General features: G+C 40.7%; 1 protein-coding gene across 2 annotated transcripts in view; it reads left to right on the plus strand.

The window, feature by feature from the left end:
* prdm5 (PR domain containing 5) overlaps positions 1-20,835 on the plus strand; it is a 46,780-nt gene that overhangs the window by 12,700 nt on the left and 13,245 nt on the right. The window contains exons 12-14 of one of the 2 annotated variants that reach the window (XM_085151551.1): positions 2,317-2,477; positions 6,903-6,996; positions 17,463-17,548. In XM_085151551.1, coding sequence (XP_085007677.1) covers positions 2,317-2,477; positions 6,903-6,996; positions 17,463-17,548 — 341 coding nt within the window. The remainder of the gene's footprint in view (positions 1-2,316; positions 2,478-6,902; positions 6,997-17,462; positions 17,549-20,835) is intronic. The other variant, XR_014872392.1, reaches the window with a different exon arrangement.

A 20,835-nucleotide genomic window follows, 5' to 3' on the forward strand; every position in this document is an offset into this window, starting at 1 on the left:
TGATCAGCTGCAGTGGAACCACCATATTTACAGTTACTCCCACAGGTTTCTGTTCAGGATTCTTTGAGCTCCATGTGTTCTCCTTATAATGCCTCAGAAGCTGTAAGTAGATATCTCCTTACAAAACATAGACATCTTTGATCTTAAAGTGACGAGTTCGCCACATTCTTTCACAACATTTTAAAGTAAAATTGCTCCGTTAAAACCAGCCTACTAAGTTTTACAGGCTATAGTCCTGTACTTTTACTGTTTTTATTGCCGTCTCATCCCTACCACTGTGGATATTTCCAGACGCTGTAACCCCATCAAAAGTCTCCCTGTTAAGACATCAGTTGTCTGATTGTCTGGTCCTCCCTGAATGCTTTGCTTTGACAGAAACTTTCTCCCTGGACAGTTGAGCTGCAGATGAGTCTTGGCAGGATGCATTAGTCGTCCTCAAACTGTGCCAGATAACAAAAGGATTGTAAAGCTCAAGGCATTTCCTGCTGCTGTCTCAGGCGGCAAGAAGCAATATAATATCAGGACTTTTATTATGTATCAATGGGATATAGGGCTTGAGGATTGGATGTGTGATTTCATTGTGCTCTAGGCGAGAAAACAGAAATAATGTCCCAGTAAAGCAATCCAGTAATTGGCCAATGAGTAATTTTCAAAGACTTTTTTTTAAGTGCTTCTTGGTCAGTTGGATCACAGACAGAGAGCCGAGACACTCAAGTGTTTACACCTGAATCTAATATGTGTTACTATCAGTATCGCTTCCATAAGAAGGTCAAAAGTCTTTCCTCGAGGTCTCTGTGTTCACCAGTGAAGTGGCAGATTTTTGAGCAAAGAGGAGAAAATGTTTCGGGGAGTTTGCCCATTTTTGGACTTGACTTTGTAAGTCCTGCATTGATGGTATATTTTCCTGCTTTTCTAGCTGAGGATGTAAAATTTAACATAACAAAAGACATGTACACGCGCACTTTAAAACAAAGTGTAAAAACCACCCATTTCTCACATTTTGCTCAAAACTGCAGAACTATTGTGTAAATGTGCCAAAAGAAACAAAAAAGGCCATATTTTGGGGTTATTATTGTGATAGAATAACAAAATGTGTTTCGGTATTTTTCAGTTGTTTTATAGATATGAAATTATTTATTAGATCTTAAAAATGCAATTCCAGAGATTATAGGTAGATGTTGGGGTGGTAGAGGGGTTAGAAGAAAAAGCAGCATATTTATAAATGTATACTTATAAATTTTGCAGCATATGTGGGCCATCAAATTGGGAGGGTGTGTCTGGCATATGACGTGCCTGACATGAGAGTGTGTGTGATGCAGTGCAGTTGAAGCTACCTGCCTGAACTGGCTCACAGGCTTCACTCTATTTAAACCTTTGGTTTGTTCATATTATGTCATCATAATTCTTAAATCCCACATTCTTCAGCCCTTTTCTGTACACGACTTTAAAGTTGCAGTGTATTTGTAACAACGTGACAAATCAGTATGTAGTTCTTGCTTTGGGTAGAGCACATTTATGTGTTTAGACCCCATTTGTAGACCTTTGGCATAACCCCTGCGTGTGTGTGTGTGTGTTTGCATCTAAATGAAAGTTTGTGCATGCTTATGTAGGAGCGCGAGTACCTTATTATCAGACTGAAGCCTTGCTCTGTGTTTTAATGGAGTCACTTTGCGAGCGTGCCGTTGACGTTAATTACCATCACGAGAGTGTTTCCATCTAAATTAAAAAACAAAGCGAGCCTCAGCTTTCGCTGGTGTTCCTTTTCACTGAGCTAACCATCATCTGCCTTGGTAATAGGAGAATGAGTGCAAGCTTGTAACCACTTGCTCCCTCCATCTAAACTACTCTGTGGAAATTGAATGATCTCCATATAATTGAAACATCTTTTCTTGAACAATAGAAGCTGTTGTGCGGAGGCAGAGAGCCGAGGCGTGAAGGAAAACATCAGGCTTCGCTATCCCAGCAGCTGACATAACTGTCTAAAAGCTGTCTGTCTGGAGTTTTAGGCCTGTTCAGGGAAATGATTAATAAAATAGGGCATGTTTTTTAACTTTTTGACGTACAGGCCAAACATATGGCAGAGTATTTTATTTTATTGTTTACTTTGGCGTGTGTTCAGCTACAGATACACAATAAAAGGCAACCGGAGCTTTTTAAAAGATGGTTGTCTGGGTTTTCTTTGTAGTTATCTGCCCACACAATAGCCCTGGTGAAATTGGGTCCCCTCTTGTTGTGCGTGATGAGTCTGTGTTCAGACGTTTAACAATAGCTGAGTTGAAATGGCTCTTGCAAATGTTCATCTTTTCCTTGCTGCAGGTGAGAGAACATTCAAGTGTGACCAGTGTGACGCCACCTTCAAGAGGAAGGACACGCTCAACGTCCACATCCAGGTGGTGCACGACGGCCACAAGAAGTACAAGTGCGACCTGTGCGAGAAGGCTTTTGTCACTCCTTCTGTCCTCAAGAGCCACAAGAAGGTGGGTGAAAAAAGCTGGAGCCAGACGACCTCAATCATACGCGGTGATTGCACGTCTGCTGGGGCTTTGTCCTGAAATTGAGTTCAAACACAATTGTAGTTGCATTTATTTGAAATGCGCACAGACATAACAGTTAGAAAATAAGTTGTGAAACTTTGCAAAGTAATATTTAGACAGTTACTAAGATTATATGCCATTTTGAGATAAAAGTTGAAGTAATGGAAGAACTTTGCTAAATTGTAGCTTAAAGCTGATTTTCCATCGTCATCACTCTGCTATCAAACTAAATTGTAATAAAATCAATGGCATGGTGAACATCTATTCTAACAAAATATTTCCTTGCCTCACGACACTGATTTCTCTAACTATACTAATATTTCAGACTATTGAATCTGCTGGAAACATCCATCTTGACCGTCGTTGCCTAAGCAGGCTTGGAAATCAGTTCACATGTTGATTAGAAATGGCAGTTAGTCCATTAGCTCCACAGGCTTTCAGAGCCCCGAACAGATCTCGCTGCAGATTGCGAGCCCTAAATCTGACAACGTCCGGTGCAGTTATGGATCAAGATTGAAACCAAACAGTTTCTTGGCACACGGCAGAAGAAAATGTCTTGGAGGTTGTCTCAGAAAAGTAGGGCTGAAGACAGGCATGTTGAACTGTCTCGGTACTCGGGGTGTCTGGAGGCTGCTGAGAAATCTGGCGTTGATCAAAGTCAGGTTGTTGAGGAGATGACAACTCGCCGACTGTGTTTACACGTGTGGAGCAACCCCACTTTTGGCCGCGTTATTGTTGAAGTTGTTTTTAATATGCACTTTGATACTATGCAACTGTTTGTCTCTGCAAACCTGGCTTCACAAGTAATTATCACACCCACGCTCTAACTGGAGCTCCACTCACAATTCAGAACATATGACGAGAATCTAAAATACGAATCTTTCTTAACCTCAGGAAACGTGTGAGTCAGACTTCTTATGATCACAGTAAGAGCTTACTTCCCTTTTTTAACTACCAAGGTCATGAGGCGTTTATGCACGGCTGCAGCTGCAGGTTGATTAGAACAGATATTTTTCAATTACTGTCGTTCAGAAATGATTAAACTTAAAAACACACACACACAAAAATAATCGCTTGTTTATTAAAACTAGTTGCCGGTTATGTTTTTGTAAGCTGCCCACCATCTGACGTCTTTTAGAACAGAAACAGAAGCAGCCATTGACCTTGAATAATTTGATTTAGTTCATCAAGTGAATGAATCAGTTACACTCATCGTCCGCGTCATTAGGTACCCATGATCAGCTGCTCGTTAACACAAACATCTAATCAGCGTGGCAGCAACTCGATGCATTTAGGCATGTAGATGTGAAAATATCCCACGAGAACGAAAATGCCTTGTTGATGTCAGAGGCGATTGGCTTCCCTATCATCTTAAAGCTGACTGCAAAGGAACTATAACTTAAATAACCACTGGTTACAATTAAGGTGTGCAGATGACAGGCTATGAATGCACAACGCGTCAGACCTTAAAGGAGATGGGCCACAGCAGCAGGAGACCACACCTGTTGTCTATCCTTCAGGTGAAGAACAGGAAACTGAGGCTACAGTCCGCACATATTATGAGTCTCAATTTCTGATGCAACATTTGGACAGCAGGGCCAGAATCTGCCATAAACAGGAAACACCACACCCTGAACTCTGTTGTCATTTGGTAGTTGCTTCAATTCTTTCTATTAGATATAAACTGATATATCAGGTTATAATGCCAAATAAAGTCATGTTTTTACAGTGTTTATCTGTTGTGACACATTAGTTGTGCTAAATATTCAAAGATGAGGAAGAATATAACCACTTATTTCAAGAGGCAAGGTAAACCCTGGACAGGACGCCCAATAAGTGCATGTCTTTGGGAGGAAGCCGGATGACAGGGGGAGAACATGTAAACTCCACACAGAACTCGATTCAGTGAGTAGTTTTTTAAATTCAGTGAATTCAGCATTGCTGTAGTTCTACTTAGTATCAGAAATAGTTAAATAAGCACAAGAAATGTGTGTGTTTGGTTTCTTTAACACATGTAGCCAAAAACCACAGGAAACAAGGGAAAGTATGAGTTGAGTGCTTGACCCTCGAGGGTTAATCAGTGTGAGTTTATTTAGTAGGCGCAGTCGTTATGGAAACATTTCGTTTGACAAATGCTGTCATCTCACCTGAACCAAGATTTTATGTTACAAGAAGGAGGAAAAAATCAAATATTTCAAGGTTGAAAGTGACACTGACTGATTTGCTGAAACAAACAGTTTTTGCTTTCTTTTCTTCTTTGCTTGTTCAAGCAAAACTGAATGGATGGCATGAATTTGAGCTTTATTTTATATTGTACAGTGCAAATGTCTCGAGCAACCTCTTCTTTCTTTATATTGTACTTCCAAGCAGTAAGACTTTTTTTATCCTATTTTAAAGTGGTCTTGAGCCATAGTTCTCCAAGCTTTGCTTAAAAATCCAAGGAAACTTACCAAGTGGAAGCGGCAGGCCTAAAAAGCTATTTGCAGCAGATAAACGGTATGTTTAGGTTCTTAAGAAATAGAGAAATCGTTTTGGGGCTGCTTTTAAGCCAGTGGTTTGGGAATCTTGCCAAAATCAGATTTTTTATCCATGAGGAAAGCATCTGTTTGGAAACAGCTTCATTTATCAGTATGACAACAATCCCAAACAAAGTGCCAGTGCAGTAAAAACATACCTTGGAACACACAATGGAACGTTATAAGTCATGGACTGGCCTCCCCATTACTGAAGCAGTGACAGAAGATGGAATAACAACCACCCAAAATCTAAAGAAAAGCTTTGAATGTCCTCCAGGAAACCTGGAAAACTATTCCTGAAGACTACTTAAAGGCTTGCCTAAGAGAGTTTGGGCTGCGTTAAAGAATGAAAGTGGTCATAGAAAGATTGACTTTGAAGCTCATTAGAATTTTTGCCTTATTTCCTTTGATGTTTTTATATGTTTCAATACATTGCTGCCCCTATTTCCCATTTTCTGAAGCAGAATATAAAGAAATGAAGGGTGACTCGAGCACTACTGTGTGTGTGTGTGTGTGTGTGTGTGTGTGTAATGGTAGCTTATGTAAATGAACAGTAATGTACATATCTGGCAGAACAGGACAGCGGATTCACTGAGCTCTCTTGTATTACAGTAAATACTTTATCCTCAGTGAGCCTGAATTTAGGTTCTACATAGGGGGTGTGTGCGCTTGTGGGTGTGTGTGTGAAAGCATGTATGTGCACGCAATGTGTGTTTTGCTTGTTGTGCAAGTCTTATCTCTTTTAGTGGCATGCTGGAGGAATGTACAGATGAATGAAAATTGCCGGGTTACTCTGAATAGATACAGACATAAGAATCATTGTCATAAAAGAAATCCCCAGCCAATTGCACATTTGTGATTTGAGACGTGATGTTCCCATGTGAATTCGCAGACGTCGCTGCTGGCTGTCTGTTTATAAAGGTAGAATATGATTTGTATTTTCTCTGTTTGTATTAAATAATGCAACATTGCTCCATCTGGGATGCACGTGTTCATATAAATGGATTTGTTTGTGCGTGTTTGTGCGAGACTGTGTGTGTGTGTGTGTGTGTGTGTTTTGAGTGTGGATGGAGCCTTTGTAACGAAACACCAGAGGTGTCAGAGGGACACAGTGGGGTGACGGAGGAAAGGATGGGGGCCAGAGAGGAGGTGTTCCTGCATTGTTGTACTGCTGTTGAAACTGTCGCTCTGAGTTTGAGCCTTTCATACTCACGATTATTCTCGGGAATTTACAACAGGCCAGCAGGAAGAATTTAGAGTGTACTTTTCAGCAAGGAGCGGCGTGAGGGGGGTAGGGTGGGGAAAGGTAGAGGAGCTAGTGCACTCTTGCCACATGTTCTTCCTCTCTGTTTGCATGTGCGGCCCTTATGGGTCCATGGAACTCACCACGGTGGACAGCTGGGAGGTGAAGGGAGAGGAAGAAGAGGGAGAAGAAAAGGTCTCTTGGGTTTTGGACCCTGGCAAATGTGTATCATCTGAATTCTTTGATCCAGCAAGCTTGCAGAATCAACTGTCATGTGAACATGTGCATCTCCATTTACTTGCATTATGAGAACTTGTTTATTCTGGACACAGTCATATAGTTCTGGAGTTGCTTTTACAAAATGAAAAAAGCACTAAAATCTGATAATGTTTGGGTGAACAGATGTATTCTAAGACCCGAGTATGGAAAAAAAGCCCTTTAATTATCTTTTTTGATAACTTGGTTATGGACACATGTTCTGACTTTGAAATCCAGTTATTGCCATTGATCACATTTTACTTTGTAATGTAGCAAAGATGTTAAAATGGGAATTTTCAAAATTTTTTCCTTAACATCCACCATATGTCTCTTTTATCATTTCTCTGCCAGACACACACGGGGGAGAAGGAGAAGATTTGCCCATACTGCGGGCAAAAGTTCGCCAGCAACGGCACGCTAAGGGTCCACATCCGCAGCCATACAGGTCAGCGGCTCTCCGTGGTTCAGTGCTTTGTTAAATCGACTTTACAGCCGCTGCACCTGCATTGAAAGTTGCAGAGTAACATATCGGTTCAGATTAGTACAAACTGATTAATTTGCAGCGCTTTCGTTTCACCGCACTTTGTTTCATTTACTTTATTTATGATTATATTAAAAAGGTTAGTGTTGATTTAAAGTGTTCGGTTGGAAATTTGTTACCAACGTTATTCCTGAATTGGTTGGAAGAAGAGGCGAGCGCCTTAAAGCAGGACGTCAGAGGCAAGTGTATGCTTGTTCAGAACTCAAATGCTTAATCAACAGGCTGAAGTCATACGCAGGTTGACAGCTAGCATAGCAAGGAATCCGAGGGAAGAGCAGGCAAAAGGTTAAATCCAGAAATCAGGTGAAAGTCATACACATGCAGAATGAGATGAAACAGGGAACTCTGTGGGAAAAATACACAAGGAAAAAACTAGAATAAAAATCAAGAGAGGAAGGAAACCACAAGCAAATTCCTGTGAAGTACAAAGGCAGTCTGGCAGGGAGCAAATGCAAGCAGGAGAGTCCATAGAGTTTTGATTACTGGGCATACGTGATACCATTTGGGAAGAAGGTGGGAAATGTAACCTTGCAGAACTTGCTCCATAGAGTCACATGTCCTGGGAGATCGTATAAATGTGCTTTAAAGTCAGATTGTGAAAACAGAGTTCACACTGTAGCTGTTTATTATCTTCACATGCATGACTTGGTGTCAGGATTTCTGCAAATGAATCCGTCTTCTAGGTCACTCGTATGTGAAGTAATTAAAAAAAGCAGAAAATAGCAAAAAAGCATTACATCATGCACATATTTTATGGCTTTACTTTCTGAGCGCAAAGTTAGATGAGAAGATCAAAACCACTCTCGTGTTTGTAGTTAAATGTGAAGCTACAACCAACAGCTGGTAAGCTAAGCTGAGCATACATAAACCCTGGAGTTAAGGAGAAACAGCCTGACACCGTCTCACGGTAACAAAATCCAACAATAAGCACCTGCAAAGTTCACCAACTGAACATGTTTTGTTTATGTTGTCCATGTTCACAGCCAAGAATTAGTCTAGCACATACATTCTCATAAAACCACTACTTGTAGTTATTTTTGTGCACAGTTAACAAATGGCACCTCTTATAATCTGCTTGCTGTGGCTTTATATTGAATGCACCCACATGAGATAGATGTTGTCTCACAAACAGACCCGTTCCTCGTTTGTTCTTCGTAGTATCCGTAGATCCTGTAGATCCAAACGCTCCTGTCCTCCCACCTTCACTCTGCACATGTTACATCTAAGCAGTGAGACGGAGTGCATTTTAATGTTAGAAAATGGCAACGTGTTGGAGCGCTGGTTGCACTATCCTTTGCACCACCACAAAAATAAAGCCCTGCATGTTCATTAAACTGCCTTAAACTGGAAAGCTACACATTCCTGTGCGTTTCCTTACCAACAGACTGGTGCAGAGACCTGGCACGGCCACACACACACTTCTTGGCCTCACTCCCTCTTCTCCTTTCTGTCTGTCTCTGGAAATCTTCTTTTCTTCACTCCAACTTAAACTTCATCCACTGCTGTTTTTTCTCAGCCGTGTCCTCTTATTGTTGTCTGCCTATTTGAGCCTTACCTGTAGTAAGCCTCTTAAACTCAGTAAATGCAGTTTTTTATGAAGCCTACCTAATGTAATCAATGTTTAAACCCATTAAAGCTTCATCTTCCTTGTAGCGTTAGCTCCTCAAATTAAAAATAATTTCAGGAATATTTGTGGAAGCCTGTTAGACTTTCTGTCCACCTGATGTATGTTTGAATTGCCATCCACAGACAAGCGTACCACGCTTTGTCAACAGCCCCCTTTGTATCTGTGTGTGCGTGCGCTGTGTTTGTGTGTTTGCGTACATGTGTATGTGCGAAGGACAAACCAACAGAAAGGGTGAATGTATACCAGTGTGGTCTGCAGCCCAGTCTGATCGTATTTATATAGAATAAACAAAAGAGAGGAATGCTGGGGGAGGGGTGGGAGCCTAGGGGACACCTAAAAGAAAGAAAGGAGGAAAGAGAGAAAAGACCACTCCAAGAAAGCATCTAGCCGGATGACCCTTGACCCCGACTAGCTGTAAATCTGTCCCCTCATTCTATAGGCTGGGTTTTTTGTTGTTGTTGTTGTTATTTGTTGTGTTTTTGGGCAAAAGGGAAAAAAATAAGCTCTGGTGAACAGCGTGAGTCGTTCCCTGAGCGACAACACTAACAAGAATCATCTTGTTCTCACACAGTGAAGAGTGATTTCACACAGCTCATGTAGCTCATCTGTGAATATGTAGATAAAATGAGCCTGTTAGTTTAAGTACAGATCTCCACAACCGCTTTCTGTTCCATGGGTGATCTCCTAAGAAGGCCACTGGCTGAGTTAGATGCCTGTAAATCGGCAGCTCCCCTGGATGGAAGGCGGGAAAGCTTGATCTTGTTTGTCTTCCTGCTTCACAGGAACAAGACGGCATTGATTATTTACCTGCTAAACACAGAGGACTTTGTAAGGATTCCTTGGAGATTTCCTTCCCGTGTCACTTTACCATCAAACACTACGGAGCATTATGAGGGAAACAGGCGAATAACGAGGATAGAAAAAGTGTGAAATGGATTAAAGGGAAAATTGAAAGAAAATCAACCTGAGAGCATAAAATGTTTTGGAAGAGATGTAGCGCATATGTGACTTGGATTTAGTTTTAGTTTAATTTTGTTAGAACATCATGTTGGGCAAATTAGTTTTAGTGCCACAAAGACATGCATCTTCTCACAAAGCACCCTTTATGAGATCACCCATAAAATGCGAGCTGTCAAAAAGCTGGATGAGGACGCTGTAGAAGTCTGTAGTCATGATGGATGTTTCTATCATTTTCTAAATTATTCTGTTTGGCCCTGTGATGGAGCGAATATGTTCTAATCCACATCACAGCTCGGTGAGAGCAGATTTTCCCACCATGTGTGCCATGAAGTGGTGAATAACCATAGTGGGGTCATGAAAATTATTTGTGCCAAGGGAAAAGGTTGACAGAGCCCAGTGCCTTGCTGTTATACTGACATCATAGGACATTTCAAGTTGGCAACGAGCAGTGTAAGCCCATGAGCTGCGTAACAACTAATTGGAGTGTAATTTTTAACCCTTTAAAAATGACACTCCAACAGTCAGACTTTTGACACGTGCACTGGTCTCCAGTGTACCATTCCTTTTTTGACCATAAAGGAAATTGTGTTGTAAAATTAAGTTCATAATCACCCACATAACTAACTAATTACAAGCAAATTTTTAATTAAATTTAACAAGAAGAAAGAAGACAACAAAACATGAGCTTTAAAGCTGACCTGACTTTTCCATATTTTCTGTCATACATAGTGTGTGCTCAGTAAAAATGGCCAGTTTTAAACAGTGATGTCAGCTTATGTGCAAAGGATCCCCTGTGAGCTAAAACATGAGCCTTCAGGTGCTCTAAATGCTTGGCGTTTTGCTCTATTTGATGTCAATTAGTGGGATTTTTGGGTACATTTTAAACAGCGCCCCTGTGCTCAAGGTTCTGCGTAAGATTTTGGCTTGAATATGTACAAGATTTCAGAAGTTTCCATTCCCAATTAAGAGTGAGGAATGATGTTCTGCTTGCAGAAGCCATGCGATAGAGGTAGCCCATCCAAAGAAAGTTGACCTAGGCTACGCCTAAACTAATCTGGATAAATTTGAAAACGGTGTTTTCGTCTAAAAATGCACCACGTCCACACTATCGTTTCACACTGAAACGACTGAAAACGCTTACTTTCCCCGCGCATGCGTGAAACGTAAGATGATTCGACCTGCCTCATTTCAGTCTGCCGTTTATTTACTTTCCGGCTCTTTGAAACGTCACGGCAAAATGTCGAGGAAAAGCACCAAGTTTTTTAAAATGGACTGACAATGAGGTGGAGTTGTTGCTGCGAGTAACACAAGAGTACAAAGTTGCAAAAGCGAGTGAGAATATAGACTGGGAGACGTACCAAATACACCGAAATTAACATTCCGTCTTCTTTGAAGAAAAGCTATGAGGAGCATGTACAAACGGATATTAATCTTTAATAGGGCTGAGAAAAATGGGAAAAAACAAAACAACTGCCGCCATCTTAGTTGAATTGGTCACATGACTGCATCATATGACTAAAATGCGTCATCATTTTTGAAAGCCTCCGTTTTTCACAATCCACACTGCAACACGGAAACAGCTTTCAAATTTATCCACTTTTGGGAGCGTTTTCAAAAAGCTCCGTTTTCCTTGACCAAAAACGCCGTCTCAGTGTGGAAGGCCAAAACGGAGAGAAAAAGATGTGTTTTCAAACGAAAACGTATTAGTGTGGACATGGCCTTAAAGGGAGGTTGGAGTTTAGGAACGTTTATTGTTGCCGTTGTCACCCTAGACATTAATGCGTTGTTATTTATCGCAGTTTCAATTATCTATCAGTGTAGGTGCCTAGAGATTCCCAGATTCCATAGTTGGAAACATCCTGAGAATGTGAGGAGGAAAAAAAACTTGGAACAAACATGGAATCATCTTGCTTCCTGTTTCATCTTTCTCTTTTCCTATACCACTGCTGATGCAGAGATCTTTATCTTAGTTACAGACATTATAGTTTTCACATGCAACAACTAATGTGGTGACCACAAACAAGGATTTAAACAGAGAGGAGACAAAATGGTTTGTTTCAGAGGGTGGATGCAGCGCACCAGGGCACAGCAGAAGATAAATAAGGATTAATTTGAACTGAAAACCATGTAAAACTACTCTTGTTGTTGGAGCTATAAGTGAGCACAATAAGTCCTGTTTAAATGAGATGGGATGCATCAACACCACTATGTGTCACCTAGCACGATTGGGTTAAAAGGAACACATTAGCCCTAAATACCCTTAGATTAATCAAGTACTGGAACAGAACAAGGTTAAGCACACAGAGAGACATTGGAGAGAAGATTACTCTAATCAGATTTCTAATTTAAGCATCATCTTGTATGGCTTAAAGAAAACAAATAGTCAAGTTGCTCCTTTTCTTATTTGTAAGAAAGGGATCTTTCTTAGAGCTCCTTTTCTAAAAAAATATATTTTCTGGTTGTGGTGCAGCTCGGTTCAGAGAACTAAGAAAAGCATCACACCACCATAGCTGTCTTCATCTTTGTAGTTTTAGCTTTAATTTGTGTCGTCTGGTTGGATAAATTAGATCTAAATAGATTAAATCACTGCCAGGCTTTGTGTGTGCACCGTCTGGTTATATGCATTTGTGTATGTTTTAATAATCCACATTAAAAATATGAAAATGATTCGCTAAACAGAAGCTTGACTTTAGCCCCTCATGCTGATAATAGATATTAATTAAGGCTTAAGTGGCAAAACATCAATAACCGTTAAATTTTTTCAGCTTACTGTAGCTTTTCTACTGTATAACTTATATCTATTTCCACAATTTGGGAGCCAGTAATCTAGTCTGCTAACTGAGTCTCTGGGGACAACTTTTAGGTTTTTGATATCAGTGGTCAAAGCTTCCTGTTTGACCTGTTGTTATAAATGTTGCTGTATTGTTATATTTAAATCATTGCCAGATAATAACCAATCCGTGTGATGTTACATTTTGACAATCACAGTCCCTCTTTTGCTCACCGCACATATTGTGTGTCTCCATGCAACTTAACCGTGATTGGTCAGTAGAACTCACAGTACAGGCTACAAATAGATACTTTGTATTCACAGGCGTGTATCTGCTTATGGAGATTACTCTTTTCATTAAGCACATTTACATACAAATAACCTGTTAATGTCATCATGTTTAACAGCTTGATGAACCCTGCCACGCCGACAATTTGACAAGCCTGAGATCTCAGCCATGCAGGCCACCAGATAATCATTAGTGCCAAACCCTGCATTCTAATATTAACAGGTTGTATACAGTAGATAATGTAAATACAGCTCTCTGTATATGGTTTCCACAGATGTAGAGCAAGGGCCAGTAAATGCTAGCATTTACTCAGAGGCGTGTGCTGCAGTTGTGTGCTCTGTATAACGTTGGTAAATCATTGCCACCTGAGTTTTGTAACATTTGTATAATTACACAGATGGCCGTGCCAGAAAACTAATATTCAATGTGCTTTTTTTAAACACTGGGTTGCTGTAATAGAGATTGCCCCCTGGCACAAGATAAGAAGGCTCTGTTCTTTGTACAAATAAGTTTCTCAGCGAGACCACAAATTATATTAGAAGCAATACACATAGTAATACAATAATGTTTTAACTTATACTATCCATACTGCTGGCACAGCTTGGAGGTTACTAATTGTCTTGATCATGGTATCATTTTTATAGTAATTATATGCAGCCCATATTTTGATGTTTTTAAAGCTACACATTTCAGCTTGTAGCGGTCTCACGCCAGAACAGCTGCCCCTGAACTGACATCTGGCAGAACTCTGGAATCACTGAACCTATTTACGTACAGATGACTTTGTTTGTCTTGACTGTGGTCATGGTTACAATCTTGTAAAGCAAAATCACCATGTAGTGAATTATTGTTTGTCTCGATGATGAATAGTACGTCACTGTTGCATGGGTGTTGAGGTGGTTAATTTGGATTGAGGGCTTGGTTTTGAGGTTCGTCTGGATCAGATCTGCACCATGTGTGGCGGGGCTCGAGCACGGACTCGTCTCGATAGAGGTACCTTGGTATGGTACTTTGAGCGAATTGTTTGAGGAAGTGGTGAAAACTTCTGAGCCCTTTGCTATAATGGAAAGGTCAAGTGTAAACGTTGTTGGACGTTCCTATGGCTCATCAAAGGCAATCTCTTATCATCTTTAACACACTGATATCACGTTACCTCCCTGGCCCCTGTCGGCATGTGGCACAGAGCGGAGAGAAGGACAGCGGAGGGCCACTGTCTCCCCCAAACTGGAGGAAGCCAAGAATTAATTTCTGATGGACAGCGCTAATGTCTTTCAGACTGGAGCCCCAAAGCTACAAAGCATTCTCCATAACACGAACGCCGTGCGGCAGGCAAAACGACAAAGCCCACCATCTGCTAACCAGATACACGGCCGTATGCGCACACATATACAACGCACGAGGGGTGCCAAACGGATCGATTAGCAGACAAGGAGTGTGAGGGCCACAGCAGGGGGCTGGGGGAGACACCCAGGGTCAAAGAGATGGTGTACTGTTTCAGCACATGCTAAATCAGTTACCATCTCCACACACATAAAGCCCTGGCTCAGTGCTGCAGCCACCCCTCATAATCCCCAAACAATCTGGCTCAATCTGGAGAATAAGTGGAGGGTTTCTAGTTACAGTAACACTCGGCAGAACAGACGCTGAATAATAGAGACCAATGTTCCAAAGTTACTGCTTTGGTTTCCAAGTAGCATTTGTTTATTTCCTGTTCCGCTAAGAGATTGAGGGGTTCTTGTTTTAGTCCAATCAGACTGAAACCCTGGAAAAGCCTTGACTGTTGAACAGAACTGATTTTAAGTAGGGTGTTTGAAGAGACCATATTTATTACTGACCTCTTTTTAAAATATTGGATACCATCAATTAATCTGTTTGTAGTTTCTTGATGAAACACACATGTTCAGAACCAAACCATGTATAGGTTAAGTAGGTGAATTGGTATGCACTTGTAGCAACGCTCAGTGTTAGCAGGGTGTGGTTGTCTGTGCTGTATATTTGCTGACAATAGCCAGCTCCTGGGAGGGATGTGATCCAAGCTGCAGAGTACACTAGCACTCTATGCTCTGGTGCTATTAGCACACTAATGCCTTCCCCAGGACTCCCCAAGGCTAGCGCTGGGCCTTAACCTGATACCACACATGCTACATAAGACATAGGGTTTGTCTGAAAACACATCTGGGATTCAGATTTTCCTGTTTGTCAACAAAAGGCCTCCTAGAGGCTGAAATTGCTCAGAAGGGGATTTTGGGACAAAATGCTGAGCTGCCCTCATGCACATGTTTCAGTACGTGTAATCAGTTCACATATGTCACGTAAATTCTTTGCACACCAACCTGAGGTTACACGTTGTATTGCGCTCTTCCCCATGCCTCTTTAAAGCCCTCTTGCGGATGGGTGGGTGGGGTTATGGTGTGTTTAGAGCCCAATTTGTATGTTTGGCACATGACCGCTCCTGTAGCTTTAATGTTGAAAGATGCAGGCTTTGTAGGATGTGTTAATAATAAAGCCTTCGACCTTCTGTTTTTGTAACTTAGTCTTTAGAAAATATTATAAAAAAATTGCTGTACTTTGCCCAAGCTTTCATATCATGGTTGTTGAAACAGAGATGGACCTAATGCTAGAAACAGAAGCACAAAATCACCCCAACACAGTCCTGTTTATAGCGGTAGGATAATATTACTCTTCTATTCCCGAGATGGATTTTCTGATTTAATAAGCATCTCTGCATTTTGAATCCCACGGAAACACGGCTAATTAACCTTATTACTTAAAGGGGTAAAACATCTCCCCCATCAATAAAATTCCTTGCTTGCCTGTTCAACAATTATTCACTAAAGAGAGATTACTGTGAAGCTGATAAGAAATTAGATGCTTGTAGTGAAGAAATGAACAACAAATGTGTAGCTTTAGGTATCTGTTTTTGATAGCGTTTCATTAAATAGTGAGCACTTGCAGGCAGAAATATCTATATATATATCTATATAATATAAATTCAGCCAAGATTCGTTAAGTTTCCCATGGAGAAAAAAACATCTAGATCACTGTGATTTCCTGATGTATCTGTTTTCTAGACATAGGGGTGAATTTAATGTTTAGTTTGCAGAGTATGAATTAAATTAGGCAATAATGGAACCTGCATTTTTTGTCAGTTTTTGTACTGCATTATCCTGTCAGAATCTTTAATTTCAGCACCGTCCTATAGGTTACCTCATATCTCTTCTATAGATTAGAAATCCATTCTAAGACTCTTATCTGGCCCGTCGATCAGTGCAAGGTAAACAGATCCATGTGTCAGTGAACCGTTTGACTGACAGCTTGTCACTTTCTCTTTGTCATCAGCGGTGTGCGCTCAGATAGGATCTGCAGGAGGTTGGCTTGAATGTTTTTGATCCAACCAAGAGAAGCCACATTGCCTGTGATGTGCTCCTAAACGGTTGGCCAGTTGAAGCTAAGATAGCGAGCCAACACAAGCTTTAGCTCTGCAGTGGAAAGACAGTGTGCATCACAATGAATGAGAAGTTCTTCACCAGTAACCAGGTCAAATTTGTATTGGGGCAGGACAAAAACACAGTTTACTGAATAAGACAAAGGCAGCAGAATATATGAATAAGCAGGGGTAGTTTTAGACATCAAACCCAGCGTCGAGAAATGGTCAGAATGGGAAAAAGTGATTTAAATGATTTTAACCTTCTAGGACCTGGCATTCACAAATGTGGACATCACATTTTGGGATGTCCACATTTGTTACACTAGACCAAAATACTAAATTTTGCTCTACAACGGCCTGATATCCACTTACGAGGACATTTTACTGCCACTGTTCTATCGAAATTTCAAATGAATGTCCTCTTATGTGGATCTCATTTTTCTCAGAGACAAAAATCAGGTAAAAAAAAAAATCTGGAAATTCTTTGTTTTTACATTCATCAGGTCCCAAACAGCCCAAATAGCAAAGAGAATTTAAAAATGCATGCTATGTAAGAGTTGGGGTCTTAGGAGGATAAACATGACATGGCTGTTTGGTGTCTGAGTATTTCAGAATCTGCTGATCTACTACGAATTTTACCGTAAATCATCTTTAGGGTTTACAGAGAATAGTCTAAAAAAGACTAAATATCTGGGTGAAAATGCCTTCTTGATTTCAGATTTCAGAGGAAGAATGGTTAGACTGCTTTTAGCTAATAGCCAGGTAACAGCAACTGAAATAACCACGTTACAATCAAGGTATGCAGAAGAGCTTCAAATAAATAGCATATTTAACCTAGACGCACATGGGCTACAGCATGAGAAGACAACACCTGGTGCTACTCTACTCCTGTCAGCTAAAATCAATCAAAAGTTAGGCAAATGAACCTGTCGATGTCTGTGATGACTCCACTGTAGTTTTCACAGTTTCCAAAGCCATGCAGTGGGCCTGATTAGTCACATGTTTGATGGCGCCAGCAGCTGTACACAAAGTAGTTACTTTCATGCCATTTATTTGCATGTGCAAGAACTAACTGCACTAGTTCTTGCACTGATGGTAGCTGTAGCTCCCGACCTCTGTGCTGCTAGCGCTAGCCTTAAAGTGAGCAGCATACGTGTTCTTTCATATTTTCTTTGTGGGGTTCTTTACAAGTGATGCCTTACTGATATACGTACGAGTTTCAAAAACTGTTTACTCCTCTGTGATGCCATATCAAATTCATATACATATATGATGTATTATGGTGTTCCTTTCCTAGGTGAGCGCCCATATCAGTGTCCTTACTGTGACAAAGCATTTAGCAAGAACGATGGCCTGAAGATGCACATCCGCACACACACTCGTGTAAGTTTTTCCATTTCTTACTGAATTTTTCTTTCCTGTCTTTCCTAGTTTTGTATTGTTCGTTAATACTAACCATTGTACACGAAATGAAGCTGTTATACTCTTGGCTGTCCCAGACGAAAGCTGACTATTGTGGATGAATTATGGCGATGCCCAAAGAGCGGTTTCCAGACCTTAACCTTGTTTGCGTGTATTGTTTTGCCTTGCCTGACTAATATCTGGCTGGCACAAACAAAAGATGTCCTTCTTTATATGGGATCACACAGCATCTTTATTCCTAGTCTCCCATCCAACATTTTGAGACAATCCCCCCCCCAATTTTCTCAAATGTGGGACATTCTACAGCACATTCACTTTTCTAAAGTCTGGCTTTTACCTATAAAGGGAAAGCTTTTTACCCCTCAGCTGTCACCCTGTTGGGCAAAAAAGCAACATAGAAGTTTTAAATTGATACATTAGGTGTATCAGCTAAAAATGTTAGACACGTTTGAATCTCAATGAACTCAACTTTAAGGTCAGATACAAAGTTTTCTCAAAATCTTGTGAATGCAGCATCTCGAGAAGAAAGTGACCTCGAATTTGGAAGTTTATACTATAGGTGCATCTACTAGGAGGCTGAGGGGTACTACAGACTGCCAGTACTTTTATTATAGTCAGAAAGTTAGTCTGTCTAATGCCACCAAGGAAATGTCCAAATAACCAAAAAAGCTGTGTAGATTTTGTTGAATATAGTGGAAACAAGTTATTTTTCAGTTTTACACAAGGGAAAGCACTGTGTGAGGAGACTAGGGATATGTGTGTCATAATTGGATAAAATTCTTAGATATGGCTCAAAAAAGGTGCGTCAGTCTATGGATACTTTCAAACTGAAACCAAAAAGTGTTATTAAACAGAAAAGCAGCAATGATGTATTTGGACTGTCTGGTAAAATGGAAAAATTATTGGGTTTTTTTAGGTTAGGTATGAACATTTCAGACTCTTTCAGCCTTGTTGATGTGTCCAACTTTGTCCCACACAAACAGTGTTTGACGAACATTTTAGTTTGTAAGATCCAGTCACCCTAGATTGTGCAGTTTTATCAGCCTGTTAGTTAGTAGTTGATATGTGTGCGTGTGAGTTGTACCTGCATAGTTGATGAATGCAGCTTGCTAACGAAGTTAGCTAGCGGTAAATGATAAATTAGCATTCTAGCCTATAAGGTAACAAAATAAAACCAACATGGCAGAAACCGAATGTTAATTCTGAGAAGCCACCATCTCTATGCCTACCTTTTATACCGTCTATATTTAGTGATACAGTGGAAACCCAACTTACAAAGACCCCATTTAATGAAAAATTCAAGTTACGAAGGCACTTAACAGCAATATTTCTGCCCGTGTTACGGCAAAATGCCCGCGTAACGAAATCCGCTGGCTCTGATTGTCTGAGTCCAGAATGCCCAGAATGCCTTCCGAATCATGTGACAACCCCTTGGCTTTCGTACTTGCGCTTTGCTGTTCCACTTGAACGACGTATTGTTGTTGCAGGTAGCAATTAGCCTATAGCCTATCGTTCACTCAAAAGGCGCGATGGGTGCTTTGCCTTACAAAAGACCCTCGGGAACGAGTTAATTTCGTAAGTCGGGGTTCCACTGTAGTTTTGAAACAGTGGTCGTTTGTCTCAAAGTTGGCCAGAGAAAAATTTCCATGAAAAAGCTGCACTTGGTTGGCCCAGTTAGCACTTGCTGTATATTTTAGTGCTGCATCCCAGAGCAAATCTTTTGCCCAACTTCAGAGTCGTGTGGCTCCACATCCGGCCATCAGACACCTTGACATTCTTTCTTTGCTAGATTTTGGCTACGTTCACACTGCAGGTCTTAATGCTCAATTCCGATTTTTTGATCAAATCCGATTTTTTTTGTCTGCTTGTTCACACTACAAATAAAATGCGACAGCAAACGCGCTCTAGTGTGAACGCTCAAAGCGGCCCGCATGCGCAAAAGAAGACGTCACTCACAACGCGCTCTGTTTAGACCCAGAGCAAACAGTATTGTTTGACTGATGGCCCTTAAAATAAAGACTTCGGACTTTACGTTTCCCAATTTTTGCTTTAAGTTATTTTGTTATTTACATAATAATCGAAATAACCTAATAATTATCCCTATTGCTGTTTTAGAGAGGAGCGGTGCTTCAAAGGATAGTTGCTGATTTCTGTCAGAATCTGCAGATAATACAGTACAAATAAAATGTTCACGTTGTCTTCCCAACAGTTTCACTAACATCTACACGGGATGGCCAGGAAGCGTTCGCGATGTCTTCTCCGGCGCTTATAATTAGCGTCTGTCGGATTTAATGCGACATAACCATTCAAACAGCAGTCGCTTTCTAAAACATCGGATATGTATCGGATTCAGTACCACATACGAAAGTGACCCAGATCGGATTTAAAAATATTGGATTTGTGCCGTTCACACTGTCATACCATGATCGGATATGGGTCGCATAGGGTCAAAAAAATCGGATTTGATGCGCTTTCGCCTACAGTGTGAACGTAGCCTTTGTCAGGCCATTGTCTGCTGCCAGTTAACGCATAATTACACCTCTGTCAGTGGTTCGCCATTCTACAGAAGACATAATGAGTCTAGAGACTGTCTGTCTGTGAGGTTTTTTTTAGGTTCACTGATATCATTAACAAGCCAACCAGGTGGCTGGTACTATTCTTTTTGACCTCAAAAAGTAAATAGATCAGCATATGTGATGTCTGCTTAATAGACATTTGACCTGCCATGCATAATTCAGACGGATTAGATAAAGGATGATAAGACAGTGAATAGGTGCAGACACAGAAAGAGTGAATGGGATGCCGGCTCTGTTCCACGGTTACCTTGAGCGCACACTTTGGGTTTTTCTTTTGTGTACCACTGTGTAAAGTGCAGCGTTTGCGTGAAGAAGGAATTAAATCTCACACACCTTGCCTAATGCAAGATAGAGTGTGAGAACTCCGTGTCTAACATATGTGACTTTCCCAGTAAATTTAATTCTAAGGCAATAACCACCGGTTTCATAATTTGTCCAGTAAAGCCTATGGATAAAAAGGCAGCAGTGGTGTAGTGAAGACAGGGGAGAGAATTGGAAAATAAATGCTTGCACTTTGCTTTGAACACATTCAGAGATATTTTTTTACTTCATTATAAGCAGACACAGCTGTTTGAGGATGTAGAAAATTCATAACAAGCATTTGTTTTATGGTGTGAACATGTAATTGCAAAATGAGGCCATGTTTGGGATGGGGAAAAGAAAAGGTAGGCT

The sequence above is a fragment of the Neolamprologus multifasciatus genome, chromosome 23 (genome assembly GCF_963576455.1).
Source record: "Neolamprologus multifasciatus chromosome 23, fNeoMul1.2, whole genome shotgun sequence".
In the NCBI taxonomy this organism is placed as follows: domain Eukaryota; kingdom Metazoa; phylum Chordata; class Actinopteri; order Cichliformes; family Cichlidae; genus Neolamprologus; species Neolamprologus multifasciatus.